The sequence below is a fragment of the Talpa europaea genome (genome assembly GCF_964194135.1).
Source record: "Talpa europaea genome assembly, chromosome: 12".
Classification (NCBI taxonomy): Eukaryota; Metazoa; Chordata; class Mammalia; order Eulipotyphla; family Talpidae; genus Talpa; species Talpa europaea.
In genome coordinates, this window is record NC_140079.1 from 24073797 (window position 1) to 24093717 (window position 19921).

A 19921-nucleotide genomic window follows, 5' to 3' on the forward strand; every position below is an offset into this window, starting at 1 on the left:
TCTCCTCTAGAAATGTGGGAGGAGGGTCTGTAGGGACAAGAGAAGAAAACCGCTTAGAGAGAGAGAAACATCACCGCTGCCCTCCCAGTATCTTGAGAATGGAATCCACAGAGAGATTTGAACTTTGGTACAGTAGAAAGATTTTCATTATGTGCTACAGATCTGCCTTCACAGATCCAGATCTAGAGAATAACATGGGGGTCCACACCACCTTCAGGATGAGAACCAGCACTTGGAGAGAGAGGTGCCAGAAATGAGGTCAATGGTGATTAGCTCTTTAAGTCAGTTGATTTTCTATGTCCTTTCTCTTGCCTCTGCTTCAGTGAATGAAACCTGAGTCCCACCTGGCTAAGACACCAGGACCTGCTCAGAGCTTCTGGTCTGCGTCACTGCTCTCAGATCAAAATTTTTCCAAGATCTCTTAGCTCAAAGAGTTTAGGTTTTTTGACAATTATTACAACACTATTTAGATGTTACTGAGAGGCCATGTTCTAAGCTGTGTGACCGTATTATCCCCATTTTACAGGTGAGACAGATGAGTTAAGTAACCAGCCCAGAGACCCAAAATTTCTGAGTTGCAGCCAAAAGGTGAAGGTGGGCAGTCTGACTCTCAGGACTTACACTGTGTTTCAAGCAGCAGCTGTGTTTCAAGACTGACAAGAGGCAGGCAGCCACTCACCTTCCCTTAGGATAAAGTAGTAATGCTCTATTCTACTGTCTTGTCCACAGTCTTCCCAGGAAGGACAATGATCTTAGTGAATAAAGATGAAGATTTAAGCCTGGAACTCACTCCTTCTAGTTGGAGTCACAAAATGAGAACCTTTCGTTGACCTTGTGACTCTGCACTGAAAACATGCTTTCCAATTGCTGATTCACCCAAAAGCCCCCTAGTCTTCAGGAAAGAGATAGTGTCTGTTCCTGACCAGTGTGTAAGAGGAGACTAATCAGTTTTATTCTGAACACAGATATCAATAATTCTGATTATTAAGATTCCCTCAAGACCTTTTCCTCAGAGAGTACTTTCCCTGAGGAAAAAGGAGTGTTTGTTTACACCCTTGATATTGCTCAATCTGGCTTTCAGAAAAAAAAAATATTACCTAATGTTTATCTAATATTCTTAAGAGAAAAAATCATTGTGAAAAAAACTAACACTTGTTGACTACCCAATAATGCCCTGACAAAGCACCCTTATGTGGACTCCTGACTACCACAAGCCAAAGCTCTACAAAAATATATCCTTATTTACCCCTCACAATGATGATATCCATTTTAAAGATAAGTTGCTCACAGAAACACATTTCAGAGTCCACATGCCTGGGTCTATCTGACCAGGTCCTGACTCATAACCACTAGATGAAATTTCCTCCCAATGAGAGATACTCAAATGCACAAAGCAGGGTGCATGACTTGCCCATTTGTATCTGCCAATTTCTTGGAAATTAACAAATACATAATGACATTAATAAAAAGAAGAAGTAATTAGAGCAAGAGAAGGTTTACACAAAGGACTTAATTATAATTTAGGATAAGACTTTTGACAATTTATTTGTATTTCAATTTATTTCAGGAGTTAATTGTACTAATTCCAACGCAAGAAAAGAGACCTCTGATTCCTAGCCCTGTCTTCTCGTAGTTTGTAAAGTTAATGGTAACAAAAACTCCCTACCAGGTAACGTCTCTCAAGCTCTACCAAGTCCAACCTTTCTCTAAAATACTAATCTGTCAAACTTCCCTTTAACCATCTCTGCCTTTCACTCCTTTTAATACTTTTCCCAGATGACTCTAGCTTCCTAATGCTCTCAAACTGAATCCTAGTCGATCACATTTCCAGAGCAAGGACACATCCAAACTTGTGTTCCCTCGATGGTTTGCTTTTATCTTTTTCGGTCTTCTCCCTAACATCAACCTCTGCCTTGACAAAAATTATCTAACCAATGTCTCAATATCTCAGATATTTGCTTTCTTTAATAATCAAGATCACACACTAATAGAATTTAAGACCTGAAAAAAATCTGGAAATGACCCAATTCAGTATTTACCAAACTTAGCACCACAATTACCGAGAGTGTTTACTAAGAAGATACTCTAGCTCCCCAGACCTATGGACCAGCATCTCTATGGACATAAGTAGTCATTTTTTGAAGTCTTCCAAAGTGATTGCAATGCCAGCAATTTATGCATCCACAGAATAATATTCACCTTTATCTTACAACAACACAAAGGAGATCTAAAGAAGTCAAGTCACTTACCCAATGTCACAGATCTTGTTCAGTTTCCGGGTTCCCAATCTCTCCTAGTCCAGGAGCCCATAGAAAGTTCAGTTTGGCTGGAATGTGAAGAATGAGTAATTAAAAGTAAGCAATCAGACTCTCTATTTTAGGTGTACTTGCGTGGCTGGTATTTTATATACATATATGCACTATTGTTTTCTGACAAAAGTAGATCATGTTATATGACATTTTAAAGTTTTTACATGTAAAAATATATCAGTAACATCTTACATATAAAAAATAAAATTAAACATCATTTATAATGGGTATGTGGTATTCCTTTGATGAAAGAACCATAACTCAGTCATATTCATTATTTGGCTATTTTTATACCCAATTTTTCACTATGACAAATAATGCTAAAGCGAATGTACGTTTTTGCAAATATCACCATTTTCTTAGCATAAAATCTTGAAAGTGCAATTGAGTATCTAATGCACTTTATTAAATGGTTTTCAAACATACTGCTGAATTGTATGTAAGGATGGTTTCCTGATAACATGCTTCTATAAGCAATGAGTGTGCTTCCCCCCACATCCTAGCTAACAACAGATGTTCTCATTCAAAAACTTCCCGACCCAATATGATTCTGAAAATGGCATCCCACTAACTTAGGTCATATTTCTTTGATTACTAGAAATGTTAGACATCGTGTATTTTTGTTTATTGGCTATTTTTCCATTTTAAATCAGCTTTACTGATAAAATACAATATCAAATATAGCTATTGTACATTTGCAATTTCCATTACTACAAGAAGACCCCTTATCCACCTTGGCAGTCAATTGCCCCTGTCCCAGAAACCACTGACTTGCTTTCTATTATTATTGCTTAATTTTGCCAACTGTAGAATTTCATACCAATGGAATCTGAAGTAACATACTCTTTTGCATAGCATGATGCTTTTGAGATTTATTCATATTTTTGTGTATCAGTAATATATTCATTTTTATTGATTAGTAGTAGTTCATTGAATGAATACAGCCATAAATTTCATTTGTTGATGGGCAGTTGATTATTTCTGATTTGGGCTATTGTGAGCAGCACACGCAATAGATCTCTTTGTGAACATGTTTTCCTTATCTTAGGTAATCACCAAAGAGTGGAATTATTTGGTCATAGGCAAGTTTATAAGGATGATCAAATAATTTTACAAAGAGATCATTTAATTTTACATTTCTAACAACAATGTATGAGCTGCTTCTACATACTCAACAAAATTTGATAGATTTTTAACATCTCTAATGGGCATACAGTATTATGTTAGTATGTTTTCAATTTACATTTACCTGAGGTCTAATAATACTGACCAACTTTTCATGTGTGTCTAGACTATCTGCATATCTTCCAAATTTGGGAGTCAGTTTTAATTGTATTACCTTCTTAGTGAGTTATTAGAGTTCTTTATATGTTCTGAATATAAGCCCTTTGACACTGAATAACTTCTCCCATCTATGTCTTACCCTTTCATTACTTACATAGTCTTTTTCAAAGAGTATGTTTTATTTTTAAATCCAATTGTCATTTTTTTTTCTTTTATAGTTAGTACTTTCGCACGTAGTCTGAAACCTCCTGGCTTCTATCAGTACCAAAAAATTGTTGGGTTTTTTCTCTAGAATTTTTGGAGCTTATGCTTCCACTCTTGGATCTACTGTCCAAGAAAAAAAAAAATTTAACTCTTTGTACAGGAAAATATCAAACATGTACAAATAAAAATAATTTACTAAACACCTATCTAGCCAACCCATAGCACCAACAATTATCAAGATTTTGTACTTCCTGTGTCATCTATATTTCCATCCATCAAGCATAAATGTTTTTTTTTGTTGTTTTTTCTTTTTAAAGATTTTATTTATTTATTTATTTGTTTGTTTATACAAGCACTGGGTACAGTCAGAAGCATGGGAGGGTGAGAGAATTCACCAGAGCCAGAGCGGGGAACAGAACAGGCAACGAACGTACACTGCTGAGGGGAGCAGCGGGCGGCAGGAGAGGTCTGAGCGCCATGTGGGACCCTCCTCTGGTGGCCGGGGAGCAGCCGGGGATCGAACCAGTGCTGCAGAGGTTGCGGGCAGCTTCGCAACCCAGCGCTCAATCTCTGAGCCACCGGGGAGGCCCCAAGCATAAATGTTTTAGCCAATATGTCTCCAAGTAATTTTTCTGTCTCCTCCTATACTTCTGGGACTCTAATCACATAATTGTTAGACCATCCGATATTGTTTCTCAAGTTAATGGATTAATAGTTCCTATCATCGATCTTTTCAGTGTCTAATCTCCTATTAAGTACATTCAATACATTTTTCATTTAATATTTTTATCTCAAAGTACTATTTTGTTCTTATCTTCCTTTTTTATTATGTTCACCTCTTAATTCTTGGGAAAATTTATAATAGCAGTTTTAAAATTTTGTCTCAACTTTACCAGGTTTATTATTTCATTTTTCTCCTTATTTTCTTACACGTTTTCTGCTTATCTGAATGCCTAGTTTTTGATAGGATGCTGGACATCACTGGCTCTGAATTTATGTTTTTAAAATGTTTTAAAGTTGTTTCAGAAGTCAGTTAAGTTACTTGTAGATCAATTTGGTGTTCATGAAGCTTGATTTAAAAAAAAAAAAAACTTTATTTTGGAACTAATTTGACCCTAATATTAAGACATGAACCTCCTGGGCTCTTTATAGAATGTCACAAGGACTTAAGGAGATTTTCTTACTGGTTGTTTGTAATACAACATCTCTCCTGTGTAAGGTCTAGTAACTAATTATTAACTTAGTTTCCAAGTTTCTGTTCTTTGCCCAGTTTCGAGTTATATCTTGGAAACTCACAACTTTGATACTCAAAGACAGAAGTTTTCTGCAATTCTTTGAGTGGTTTCAGTGTGCTTTTCCACATGTTCCCAAAACTTTAGTCTCCCAAAACTCTGATGTGCATCTTCTCAACTCAACAAAAAAATGCTTTGCTTTTTTTTCATTTCCTTTCCTTGAACCATAATCTAGAAAATGTCTTAAGACAATGCAGAGAATGCAGGGTTCATTTCATTGGTTTCTCTTCTATCCTAAGTCATAATTCAGATATACCTGTTGCCCAACATTTTAAAACAATCTTATATATTTTGTCCACTTTTTAAAAATCGCTTGTGGTGGAAGCAGTGATAGTGAAGGCAAAGATAAACAGCTGGGACTACATCAAATTAAAGAGCTTCTGAACAGCAGAAGAGACAATAACAAAAACAAAGAGAAACCCCACCAACAGGGAGAACATTTTTGCACCCAACACTAATGATAAAGGACTGATCACAAAAATCTGCAAAGAGCTGATGAGACTCAACAACAACAAAGAAAATAATCCAGTCAAAAAATGGGCAGAAGAGCTAAAAAGAAACTTCTCTGAAGAGGAAATGCAAATGGCCAACAGGCATATGAAAAAATGTTCAACATCACTTGTAATCAGGGAAATGCAAATCAAAGCTACCATGAGATACATACACCAGTGAGAATGGCACATATTAAAAAAACTAGCAACAACAAATGTTGGCGAGGGTGTGGGGAAAAAGGAACTCTTCTGCACTGCTGGTGGGAGTGCAAACTGGTCCAACCACTATGGAGAGCTGTGTGGAGATTTCTGGACCTACTAAACATAGAGCTTCCATATGATCCAGCAATTCCACTCCTAGGTATTTACCCAAAGGACACAGAAACATCAATTCCAAAGAACACCTGCACCCCTATGTTTATAGCAGCACTGTTTACAATAGCTAAGCTTTGGAAACAGCCCAAATGCCCAAAAATAGATGACTGAATCAAGAAGATGTGGTACATATACACCATGGAATATTACTCAGCATTCAAAAAAGATAAACACATGCAATTTGCTGCAACATGGATGGCGCTGGAAGGGATCATGCTCAGCAAAATAAGCCAGAAAGAAAAAGAAAAATACCGGATGGTCTCACTCATAGCAGGAGTCTAGAAAACTTAAATAAGGGACCAGGAAAATGAATAACTATAAGAAAGTGAAAATCAAAATCAACAAAAAACTATGAACCAGAGACACTTTTTGGGGGGTGGGGGGTGAGAGGGGAGGGATTGAGGTCAAAATGGGGGGGTTGCAATTGTATGGGGAATATAAAAATAAAATTTATTATTTAAAAAAAAAATTGCTTGTGGTGGGATGGCATGCCCAAAATAAGTTATCTGTCATGGCCAAAACCAGAAAAAAACTATTATCACTGCCTGACTTTCCATGGATTTTCAAAGTCCTGCAGGCAGAGATTTAGAAATATCAAGAGTAATAGAAGAAAATATTCATGAGAACAGATGCCTAGAATATATTAAGCACTCAGTAACACTAAGTACTAATATTCTTAATGTTTTCATGATTGAGAATACTTGCATCATATTCAGAATACTAAAGAACATATTCTTTATGAATGTTCTTATTGAATATATCATCTTTGACATATACAAAGAATATATTCAACAAATATATTCTACTTATGTAAATATTCTTCAAATGATTATAGTCTTAATATGAATAACGAAGGAACATGTAGACTATCTTGGAAGGTTTGGTGAAAATAGCATAACCCCATAGAAATCACTGCAACTAAATAACAAAGCACACTAGAAGGGAAGGGGAAAAGTGGAGAGTAACTCAGGTTAAAGGGGTCAATTGTATGGTAAAGGGTAGAATTTTAGTGGTGAACTTAATGTAGTATGTACAGATGTTGATTTTAAATAATGCACACCTGAAACTTGCAAAGAATAAAGAATGAGCAATGCCCCATTCATGAATAACATACATAACAAAAGTAAATGATATGCTGTCCTCTTTACCTCCAAACACAAGCAGATGGAAACAACCCATCAAGAACTTAAAATCTGCTTAGTATCAACATCTGTGCAGGAAGAAACAGAAGGAGGCAACAGGAAATCTGGCAAACCTGAAAACTCCAAAACGACTAACAAGTGTTCCATGTAACTCTCAAAAGGCCAATCTGAAAATAGCACCTAAAACTGGAAGGGATTTTGCATGCTCCAGTAGTGGGTGCATTTAAATGAGTCCATACTGAGATCTGGAGGGACTGCAGCAGTTTGTACATTATGAACTCTCAGAATAAACCAACCAAAGCTCTCTACAAGAATAAACTGCTAGGAATCATACCCAAACTAACCAGAACAGGGACAATGGAGACAAGAGAAGAGGTACAAACCAAAATAGGAAGAGCACAGAACCAGACAGCAAGCCATCATGTATTTTAACATTTTTACAATAGAGTGTTCTACAGGTATGAAGTTAGGAAAAACCTAGCTTGATAGAAAAGTGAACAATAGAAAAGTGAGATAAAATTTCATATAAAATTATAAGAAAAAAAAATTTTCCTATGGAAAATACAGTGAAAACCACAAGGACATGCTGAATTAGTCTGTTCCAGATGCCATAAAAATACCATAGACTGGGTGGCCTAAACAAAGAAATTTATTTTCTCACAGCTCTGGAAGCTGGGACATCTAAGATCAGGGTGCCTATACAGTAGTTGACTGCTGGTGAGGATTCTCTTGTCTTGTAGAGAACCACCAAATCTAAATATCTTCTCAAGGGAAAATGAGTGAGCTCTCGAATCCTCATTTCTTATAAACGGCACCAACCCTAGGAGATTAGGATCCCACCCTTATGACTTCACTTAATCTTTATCCTCTGGATAGAGTCCTGAATACAGTCTCCTCAGGGAGTAGGGCATCAGTATGTGATTTTAGGAATTCATAACACATGCCCATGAATAAATGAGTACTATTACCTTACTTCAAAATGAGCTAAAACACATTATAAAAATGACACAAGGTATGGAAGAATAACAAAAGTATTATTAGAAAAACTCAAGTTAGGCAATAGAATATAAACTAGAAAAATTGCTAGATGGTTTTTAAATTATTTAAAATAATTTAGGAAATCAAGTATGAATTAGAAGTAACATAAGAGCAAAGCAATACCTTAGAAGTAGAAGGTAAAAGAGGAATTAAAAGGAAAAAATAAGATTTATCACAAAGTAAAAGTGGATACAAAGTAAAAATAATCTCATCTACGTAAAGTAGGTGCCCCAAAGAAAGAAATGAAAGCAAGAGACAGAAAAAATAATGAAAACTATAATTCATGGGACTTCCCTCATGTTAAAAATATATATGAAGTGGCATATTGAAAAGGAACATCACTCTTAAGAAATTTGCCAAAGAATGCATGTCAAAACATATCCTAGCAAAAGCATTGGTCTTTTCTCCTTTGAAATCCTTTGACAATCATTTATTTCTCAATTTCCTAGTTCTTTTTTGAGAAGACATACAAACAATAACTACCCCAGAAGCAATGAGCCACTCTTGCTCCCAATTTTTGGCCTTAAAATACCACTTCACCACTAAAAAATAAAAACTTGAATGTCTTGGGGAAATCACTGATTGCTGGTCAATAGGAGATGAGCTTTAGATATAGGACACAAGCTCAGAACATCTATTAAATAGCAATTAGTATTAGAAACTAATTGCATTGACTCAAAAAGACTCAAGGATGGGGGTGCAATTGTATGGGGAATATAACCAAAATGATAATGCATACATTGTGCAAAAATGAAAAATGACATATTATATAAAATATTAATTTAAAAAACTAAAAAAATTAGTACAAATATAGTTACATCATAATTAATGAATTTCTTAATAAAAAAATCTGAAACAAATATGTCAAAACATTAATGCTCATTAGATCTACTAATTAGTCTTTGATTTTTAAATGTTTTCAAAGCATTTAACAATGAAAATGGGCAGACATGTTTTATTTATTAAAACTACAAATGTTAAATAGCTGGGAAAAAAAAAAAAGACTCGAGAGAAAAAGACTCCAGAAACAAGCTGAAGAGAACACCACAGGCCAAAGACGAAAACTTGAACAAGGATAAAAATTGCAGTGAACTGAATCATGTTTAAAATGATGAGAACATAACTATACTAAAGAAATATAACTGGTCACCTTTGGAGGATGATCAAAAAAAATAACATTTTGAAAATTAGAAAACGAAAGTGATGTTTTTTCCTCTTAACTACAGAATTGAATACACAAGCTGACATGTGTGATAAAATTACTTTGAACTAAATGTACACACAGAATTAGATCAGTGGATTGTGTATTGCAATGTCCTGGGTATGATGCTGTAAATTTGCAAAATGTTTCCATTGGGAGAAACTACCTAAAGGATGTACAGGATCTAATTTCTTATAGCTATACATGACTGTACAATTACCTCCAAAAAAGTTTAATTTAAAACTTCATTAGCAATGTTTTCAAGGATAATCTATTACTGAATGCATTCTTGAAAGTTACATTTTCTTATGAACCTATTTCCCTTAGGAAAGAGAACATAAGGACAAGGAGATCATATGTAAGTCGGCTTCCTCAAGCCCCTCAACCTTCTGCCACTCTATAGTCAGTCTACAGGTTCAGCAACAGGGTAACAAGTTCTATGTTCCTTATTAACATTCCTTTACTGCCACCATACCACTTGTTTTAGAATGTTTTTAAGACCCTTTCAATATTTTAAGCCTATATATAATGATGAATAAGTCACAAGTAACAACTGTAATGGTAATAACTGATGATGGTAATAACTAGGGTGGTTGTGGGGGCAATGATGATGATGCGGTTGTTTGAATACTGCTTTTAGACAGTCTCCCAAGCTGTAAGATGAAACAAGAAAAATTAATACACCTGGGAGACAAAAGCCTGATACATAGCACAGGTGTAAACAAAGACTAATTGCTCCTTGAGTGAGGACCCCAATCTCCGGAGTGACTGCCCCCCAGGGGAGGTGCTGCCCATATATATGCAAACCAACCCCCAAGTCTCCTGATCTCAGTGACCCATTTTTCATGGCTGTACTGGCTCCTGTGAATATATTTAGGCTTTGAAGTAAGGGTCTCTTATAATTTCATGTTTATTTCCTGATTGTTCAAACCAAGGAATCCCCCCCAAATTTCTAGAAGACCGTGTTCCAGTTTTCCTCAGCACAGGTATTTATCTAGGGTTTTAAAGCAATTGTGTGAAAAAATATTTCTTTCATGAACTACTGTTTCTATTTCCAACCATATAGTTATCTTTGTCTCTAAGTGTTTTTCTTTGTGTGCTATGTTCTCATTGGCAGCAATCCTGAGCCTCTAATGGTCTGGTAGAACTAGAGGTAATAACTGTAGTAATGGATATGAAATATGAGGGTCATGTCTGCCAATTTTATATCATTAGATGATTATGGTAGAAAAAAAATAATAAATCAAAGCTCTCTAGGATTTTCCCAATGGCACTGCACAAAATGAATGGTTTCACTACCCACTGCTTTTAAAGCACTTTGATATGCGGTAATAATATATCAAGGTAGATTCTTTCGGTTCCTTCTTTTTTTAAGAGGTGAGAACTGGGCAGAAGAGATATATAAGATTTTTCAAACTATTTTATTATCTAGAAGAAATGTATTTTCTCCTTTGTAATAAACAGAAATAGTATTCAAAAAAAACTTAGCTACTGCTAATATTATTGTGAGTTAAATACCTCACCAGCAATAATAAATGAATTTTGATATACAAGGCAGGTGTTCTTGTTGCCACATCAACCACATCAGATCCTAAGGATTTAAAGGCGCTTATCTCCAGGAATAGAAAACAGTGCCGGAGTTATTGTTATAAGTCAAATATACAGAGAGAATGTATTTTTAAATGCTACACTTAAAAAAATAGATTACAATGTGTTTTTAAAAAATACATTTATACATACACATATGTAAATGCACATATGTGTAGGCAAAAACCTAGAAGGATGGTCACTAACAGTATTAGTCTCAATAAAGGGGAAGTGGCATACTTATTTGGGCTTAGTTGTACACACCTGAGCTTGGAGGCCAATTATAGGCTGCGGATTGCTTCACAGTGCTGTGCTTAACCCTTTGCACCACCAGGGAGACCCAAAAGATACATTTTCTTATGAACATATTTCCCTTAGGAAATAATTTCTAATTTTCTACAACACAGGTATATTGCCTTTGTTTTTTTTTTTTTTAATGCACCTGAAAGAATCACCCTCTATCTCCAAAACATCAATAAATTTGTTGACTAAATAATAAAATGCTACACAAAGGTAAGCAAAACAACATAGTTTAGTGGCAACCAAACAGATTCATCCCCAGAAGTCCTGGATTTTGATCCCAGTTCCGCGTTTAATCAGCTTTATGACTTAGAGTGACTTACAGAGCTTCAACTTCCCCTTTTGTATCTTATGCACCAACTAAGATATGGAGCGTAAAGCCCACTCAACCACAACACTGCTTAGACATGTAGGGGTGGCTCAAGGCTACATCCTTGAGACAAGGAAAGAAACGCACCAGAGAGATCAGAGTTTGAGTTCCAAGGGACTTAGTATTCAGCACCTCCATTTTTCACTACGAAAGTGTGTAGTGCAATTAGGCAGGGGGGCAGGAGCCTCAGGAGGCAAAGGAGCCACAGAGCCTCCCAGCCCCCCGCTAATCTTCACTTTTTCTGGGCCCTCTTTGGCCTTCTCTCTCGGGATCTCACCTCTTCCGTAGTCCCTGGTCCTCTCGGAGCCATCTTCTTGCAGCCGTCTGTTTCTGACTACTGCCGTCCTTATAGCCTGGGTATCCAAGCTCAGGTGTGCACACTTACGCATGCGCACACTCACACTCAGGTGCCCACCATCAGGCCCGCGTGGCCCGCGCCCACGCTCCCAAGCGCCTCCTGCATTCACACCATCAGGGCTGCAGGTGCTAGCCCCAGAGGCTAGTAGTGTAAAAAAGCAGATTAATTCCATTTACCCTACAGAGTGGTCACAAAACCCTACTCTAAACATTTCTCCTCATACACTTAACATTGTAGGAGGCGTTAATGAGATTGACCTTTGAAGAGCATTATACAAAAGTTAGTGGTGATATAAGAAAGCAATTAAAATAGTGAGAATTTAAGGCATTTAGCTTAAGAAATACTTCTCAAAGATGAGGTATTGCCATACATTGTGCAAAAATGAAAAACGATGTAAGAATTATATAAAATAAAATATATTTTTAAAAAAAGGAGGTGTTGTGGGGTAAGTGATGGTCAGGCTTCTGTGCTGTTGGCCTCTGTGGCTATCACCTGTGCTTTGGGAGTGTGTGCTCGGGGCACGCATGCCTGATGGTGGATGCCTGGTGTATGGTGTGGGCGTGCGTTAAATGTGCACACCTGAGCCCTTAGGCTGAGGCTCTAAGGGGCAGCATCACACAGAAATGGCTATGGTGGAACCTCTAGAGAGGATGAGCGACGGTTACAAGAAGAAGAGAGCAGGAGAGAACACCAGAGAAAGCACAAAGATTCGCAGAGGGTTGGGAGGTCCGCCAGCATCCCAGCCCTGGGGCCCCCAGCCCACCCTGCCCCTGATCGCCTCCCTACAGATGTCTTTAGGTATCACATCCAGGAAAGCTGACTCATGCTTCTCAGGGACACATCTACATGTTGATGTTTTGCCTTTAGGGAGGTAATGGGACTGTGGTTTGCTATTATGATGTGAAAATAACCACGACAAATAGTAATAATAGCTATTGAGCTTTTTTTTAAATAAATTTTATTTATTCCCCATACAATGCTATTGAGCTTTTGCTCAGTACTGTACTACTTGCTGTGTCCAGGCTGCACCACAGATCAAATTAAATCAGAACCTCGGTGGGTACAATCCAGCCATCAATAATGTTTAAGTACATGCTCCAGGTGATTATAATATACTGTGAATATTAAAGAGAACAGTGTAGGGCCTCGTATCTGGTCAAAAACTAAGAACAAATAGCAAATGATAACTGACATTTTTACAGGAATTGGGTACTTGAAAAGACATTTCTAAACGTGCAGTATCCCATGCTATTTTCACTACCCTCTTTGGAAGTAATATTGCTAATTTCTTACTTCAGAGACAGAGTTTGACTTCGACTCAATGATACAGCTGTAACTACCCTATCACCTCTGACACTGCATCAATTTAGGTATGTATTGGTATGTTCACATTCGAGGACTATTTAGGAATTGCACAGATAGCAAGATATTTCATTTCTGAACAAAATACATCTCCAACTCAAAATATGAAATATACTTCTTGCTACCTATTGGGTAGAGGGTTTCCAATTTTCACATATACTAGTGGCACCTGGAGAGAGTGGTACGCCCAGATTGGAGGACCCCATTCCCAGTGTGTGATTTGCTAAGTCAGGGGTAAGGCCCGTGAATTTGCATCTCTAACATGCATGGAGATGCCAATACTGCTGCTGGTCCAGAGACTACGCTTTAAAAACCACAGTTCTGAGATATCTGGGAATCATGAAAGTGGTAAAAGTTCCATATCTTGCCCCCTTTCTCAGCTCCATGAGCTTTGAAACATACAGGGGTTGATCTTCCTCCCAGAAAACAGCAGGATGAGGGGAAGAGACATCAAGATCACATGGTGTTGGCTCCAAAAGATCAAAACTAGCTTCACCAAGCTGTCCAAGATCCAGTCTTTTTTTTTTTAATAATAAATTTTATTTTTATATTCCCCATGCAATTGCAACCCCCCCATTCTGACACCAATCCCTCCCCTCCTGCCCCCCACCCCCCAAAAAGTGTCTCTGGTTCATAGTTTTTTGTTGATTTTGATTTTCACTTTCTTATAGTTATCCATTTTCCTGGTCCCTTATTTAAGTTTTCTAGATTCCTGCTATGAGTGAGATGATCTGGTATTTTTCTTTTTCTTTCTGGCTTATTTTGCTGAGCATGATCCCTTCCAGCGCCATCCATGTTGCTGCAAATTGCATGTGTTTATCTTTTTTGAATGCTGAGTAATATTCCATGGTATATATGTACCACATCTTCTTGATTCAGTCATCTATTTTTGGGCATTTGGGCTGCTTCCAAAGCTTAGCTATTGTAAACAGTGCTGCTATAAACATAGGGGTGCAGGTGTTCTTTGGAATTGATATTTCTGTGTCCTTTGGGTAAATACCTAGGAGTGGAATTGCTGGATCATATGGAAGCTCTATGTTTAGTAGGTCCAGAAATCTCCACACAGCTCTCCATAGTGGTTGGACCAGTTTGCACTAGCACCAGCAGTGCAGGAGAGTTCCTTTTTCCCCACACCCTCGCCAACATTTGTTGTTGCTAGTTTTTTTAATGTGTGCCATTCTCACTGGTGTAAGATGGTATCTCATGGTAGTTTTGATTTGCATTTCCCTGATTACAAGTGATGTTGAACATTTTTTCATATGCCTGTTGGCCATTTGCATTTCCTCTTCAGAGAAGTTTCTTTTTAGCTCTTCTGCCCATTTTTTGACTGCAAGATCCAGTCTTTTATGGGGTTCTTCTCTCCCATCCTCACAGGGCTCCCACCCAGTGGAGAATGGCTGCAGAAAATTACTCTACAGTGACAGAGTTCATACTTGGGGGATTGACAAATCGACCAGAGCTCCAGCAACCCCTCTTCTTCCTCTTCCTGGGCATCTACTCAGTCACCATGATAGGGAACCTGGGCATGTTCACTCTGATTTGTCTGAACTCACAACTCCACACCCCCATGTACTACTTCCTTTGCAATTTGTCACTTGTGGATCTCTGCTACTCCTCTGTCATTACCCCGAAAATGCTGGTGAACTTTGTGTCACAGAAGAACATTATCTCCTATGCAGGGTGCATGTCCCAGCTCTATTTCTTCCTTGTGTTTGTCATTGCTGAGTGTTACATGCTGACGGTGATGGCCTATGACCGCTATGTTGCCATCTGCAGCCCTTTGCTCTACAACATCATCATGTCTCATCAGGTCTGCTCCCTGCTGGTGGCTGGGGTCTATGCCATGGGACTCATTGGCTCAACAATAGAAACTGGCCTCATGTTAAAGTTGTCCTACTGTAAGCCCCTCATCAGTCATTACTTCTGTGACATCCTCCCCCTCATGAAGCTCTCCTGCTCCAGCACCTATGATATCGAGTTAACAGTCTTCTTTCTGGCTGGATTCAACATCATAGTCACCGGCTTAACAGTCCTTGTTTCCTACGCCTTCATCCTCGCCAGCATCCTCCGCATTAGCACCACAGAGGGAAGGTCGAAAGCCTTCAGCACCTGCAGCTCCCACCTTGCAGCAGTGGGAATGTTCTACGGATCAACTGCATTCATGTACTTGAAACCCTCCACGGCCAGTTCCCTGGCCCAAGAGAACATGGCATCCGTGTTCTACACCACAGTGATCCCCATGCTGAACCCCATAATCTACAGCTTGAGGAACAAGGAAGTAAAGGCTGCCGTGCAGAAAACACTAAGGAGAAAAGTGTTTTGATGCAAATATTCATGTCCTTTCTCAGTTTTAGAAGTTGTACAACTACCAGAGGGAAGCTCTCTGCATGCTTACCCATCCATGATGGGAAACCATCAACCATATGTTTGGATGAATGCCTCCTGCTTTCCTCTTGCTTCCCTCCCTTTCTCTCCTCTAATTTCTGGTAGAAACCAACTGATTTCAAATCCATGCTTCCTTTCATTTGGGATTCATTTTCTCTGTCCTCTTTGGTAAACATTTACTAGCTTAATTATAATTTACATAATTCTAAACTTTCAACACTGATTTGAGAGTCGCTCATTGCATAATTATTTTCTATATAGAAAGTATTATTCAAAAAAAAAAGTATTACTCAACCCCATCTTTTTGCACTTCTTCAAGGTGCCTAAGGAAAGGTGACACTAGAGGACCCAGCTCAACCCTGTTGCTGGCACCATCCCAAGTTTAACATTGAAAAACCCACAGCCTGGGAAACCCCTCCGTCCCAGACACAACAGGATAGGTGATGGCCCTAGTGTACATATCACTGCAAAATCTCATGTCCTGCTAAGATGTGGTATATATACACAGTGGAATATTACTCAGCAATCAAAAAAGATAAACTCATGCCATTCACAGCAATGTGGATGGAGCTAGAAGGAATTATGCTCAGTGAAATAATCCAGAAGGAAAAAGAAAAATATTGGATGGTTTGGGGGAACCAAATAAGACATCAGTGTAAAAAAATAGTAACAGTACAAAACACAACAAAGCAAAAACAGACAATTATAAACCAGAGACATCCTGCAGGGGAGGAGGAGGGAGAGGGATCAGAGGGAGGGAGGGAGGAGCACAGGGGACTGAGGTGATGGTGCATGGGTGCTTTAGGGAAGGAAACTCTATGGGGACTACACCTAAGGGGGTGGGGCGAGGCAAATATTGTTTAAAAATGAACAATGTTGTAAAAAAATTTTTAAAAATATCTCTTGTCCTGCTTAAATAACTGATGGTGTACTGCCAGCCTTGTTCAGTAAATCCAGGGGCCAGAGGACAAATATTCCCCCACACCGCTTGCTCACAATCTCAAGAATACATAATTTAGACCAGTCGCCTGATATAGAGCAAAGGATTAGAATGTGTCCTCCTGTCATATATAGATAGCTATTTTGGTGTACTACTGCACCAGGCAGTGGTTGATTATGAGAAACAGAAATAACTCTAGTGTTCTCACACAGAAAGGGACTTAGTGCAAGGGATTATCTTTTTTATGTTTTTTCTAATGACTGGAGAAGCAAAAGGGGTTTCCAAACCCCTGAAGTGACCACAATAGAGTGACTCCACCATCAAGGGTGCCGCTCACACTCACGACGCAGGGGAGAAAGGAAACTAGGGTAAGCGTCACTAGGAACTTGTTACAAATTGGGCCTCCCTGGTGGTGCAAGGGGTCAGTCTCAGCACTATGAAGCTATCAGCATCCACTGCAGCACGAGTTCGATCCCTAGCCAGGGAGCTAACCTGCATGGTGTAGCAGACCTCTCCTGTGTTGCCCACTCACCTACACTCCAGCTTTTGTAAGCATAAATAAAATCAATCTTTAAAAAAAAGAAACATTTTACAAATGCAAATTGTCAGCCCTGTTTCCTGTAGTGGAAACACCTGGGAAAGAGTCCAGGGTTGGGGCCCAGAAGGGGTGGCCTTGAACATCCAATACACAATACCTTGAGATGCAGCCCCAGTCCAGAGCTAAAGGCTTCTTTGTGAAAAAGAATAAAATGCAGGTATCGTGCTCCCAGACAGTCTTGCGAAAACATTTTCATTCCAAACCACAAAATGAGAGCCTTCAATACATTTAAGCAAATTCCACTCCTATCCCCCAGCCATTACAGAGGGCCTAGTCTACTGACCTCCCTTTCCCCATTACCATGTCGAAAATTCTTCATTTGTAAGAGTTTAAGCGCAAAGCACTGGGGCTCCACCGACTTAAAGGCAGCTCAGAATAAACTGCTGTGCACCAGTACCAGCTGACGTTGGATCCTCCTCCAGCCCAGCTCCCCTCTAATTACCAGGGGACTGGGAAGTTATTGAAAAAAGCTCCTCCTGTCCCTAGCTTTGATAACTACTCAAAGCCGGCTGCATGACAGGGCTGTGACCCCGCCCTGCCCACCCTGGGATCCCTCCTGCTGTGTATGTTCCCCTCTGCCCCGCTTCCCCAACCCCCATGCTGAGCAGAATGCTGTTGCTAGGGCACTCAGCTGTAGAGCACAGGAAGCCCTGGGCCCAGTGGGAGTTGGTTCATACTGTGGCTTCCACCTGCTGCTGACCCAGCCTAGGCCAGGCCAGGATGGGCGGCCTCTGCACTCTGCCTCTTCCTCTGTTAGCCTGGGATGTGGAGTGTAGGGTAAATGATTTTCAGGCTTTTCTGCCCTCTGGCCATTAGGATTGCAAGCCTGATGTGGGCACCTGCATTAGTTATATTGTTATTTTCAGCTGTGTTGTTTATGGCTGCAGTATCCTTATATTCACCAAGAGAAGCAGAGGCAGGAGAGAGAACAGGAGAGAGAGGCCAGAGATCCCAGTAAAGAGTGAAGATTTGAGGGGGCTGGAAAGCCTGCTGGCCTCCTGGCCCCCCCAAAAAAAACACACACACACACACCCCTGCTTGCCGTGTACCCGGTTGCTGCACTATATGTAAAAGCTCAATAAAAGCCTGAGAAAGGCACCGAGGTCTCCGGGACTCTCCTTCACCCCGGTGGGCTCAGATCATCGAAAACCATCTCTGTCCCTTCCTGGCACTACAGGAGTAAGACAGCTCTGAGGGTGAACAGTACTTTGACCAAATTTCATAACTTCAGACTGGGTTGGCAGTAATAAGCAGACAAAATGTGTGCTTAGGAACCAACAAATCAGATTTTGGAAAACATCTCCACAATTTTCCAATCACAAGAAAAAAGTTTGGAAGAAGCTACTTTAATGTTTTAGTCATTTCAAATATTAAAATTGTGCTTAAAGCTGAGTGGGGGACATCTTACACCTCTAAAACACAAACAACAGTGTAAACCAAGGTAACCTCATTTTTAAAAAGCTGTGTTTAAAATTTCAAGTGGCAGAGGGAGACTGGGTCTATAATAGTTTCAATCAAGACCTGTGTCAACTACACAGTGGACAGAGTGGCTCTTAAACTTCAGCCTGTATTAGAATGACCGAGGAGGCCTGTGAGAACAAAGTGCTGGCTGTCCCCCAGACCCCTAAAATCACTAGGTCTGGGACAAGGATGGAGATCATTTCTAATAAGTTCCCAGGTGATGCTGATGCTAATAGTGGGGTGCCAAGACGTTGAGGAGCACTGCCTTAGAGAAAGACTGTCCATGTAAGTCCCTTTCCCAGCATGTATAATTATTTTAGACTTGTCAGATTCATCAGGAAGTCTTCCAATCTTCTAATTTAAGGAGCATAAGGAATGTGGTCATGAGACTGGCTGCCAATATTCCAAGAGCCTGCAATGGAAAGAGCAGCAGGGTGTCAGAATTTAGGACACAATCTTCTCAACAGACTGCCACAACTGTGTGTGTTGCTCCAACTACACAAGAAGTGGGTAATATTTCCATTTTACAGAGAAGTAAACTGAGGTTAACAAACTAAAATAGTTAGGGCAAGTTCAGGGGTTAGTAAAAAGCAGACCTATAAGCACATCTTTAGCGTATCTCAAAAGGTCAGGCTTATCTCAAGGCACCGTGTCCTGACATTATAGTTAGGACTGAACTTCATGGATGACTCTACCTGGGTTCAAGGTGAGAATTATCATGTTGGTGTTCCAGAAGTGCAATCTCCAAAAATGCTGCAGCAGCAGTGTAAACTCTGTGGGCTTTGTGGTCAGGCTGGCCTAGGCACAAACTCTGATGCTTTCATGACTGCAAAAATAAAGAGGCCCCTGCTGGGTAATTCTGAGAGTAAAGGGGTTGCCAGCACCAGCCAGCTAAGGATAAATGAGTCCTCAAACAGAAAGCCAACACTGTCAGAAGAGGCAGGTGGCTAGAATAAGAGGCAGGGTCCGGCTTTACTTTCTCACAGTCACAAGTGCAAATGTGATCCTGGACAGTGAAGGGAATGAGGGGCCTATATCACAGGCACTGGGGTGTGGAAACCCCCATTGGGACTCCATAACTGGCAATGACCAAGCAACATCTTGTAGGACGTCTTCTGTAGACACGCTCCACACTATTTCCCTTCTGCCTTCCCCTTGCCTTTGGGACAGTCATGCTGAAACCTTCTGGTGTCGCTTGAAGATGCACTACAGGGCAGCAAGGTG

General features: G+C 39.5%; 1 protein-coding gene across 1 annotated transcript; it reads left to right on the forward strand.

The window, feature by feature from the left end:
• Positions 1-14659: 14659 nt before the first annotated feature.
• On the forward strand, positions 14660-15636 carry OR8A1 (olfactory receptor family 8 subfamily A member 1; the record flags this gene model as incomplete). Its single annotated transcript, XM_084250714.1, has 1 exon — positions 14660-15636. Exon 1 carries the CDS (start codon positions 14707-14709, stop codon positions 15634-15636), a length of 930 nt encoding a protein of 309 aa, XP_084106840.1. The 5' UTR covers positions 14660-14706.
• Between the last annotated feature and the right edge of the window lie 4285 nt (positions 15637-19921).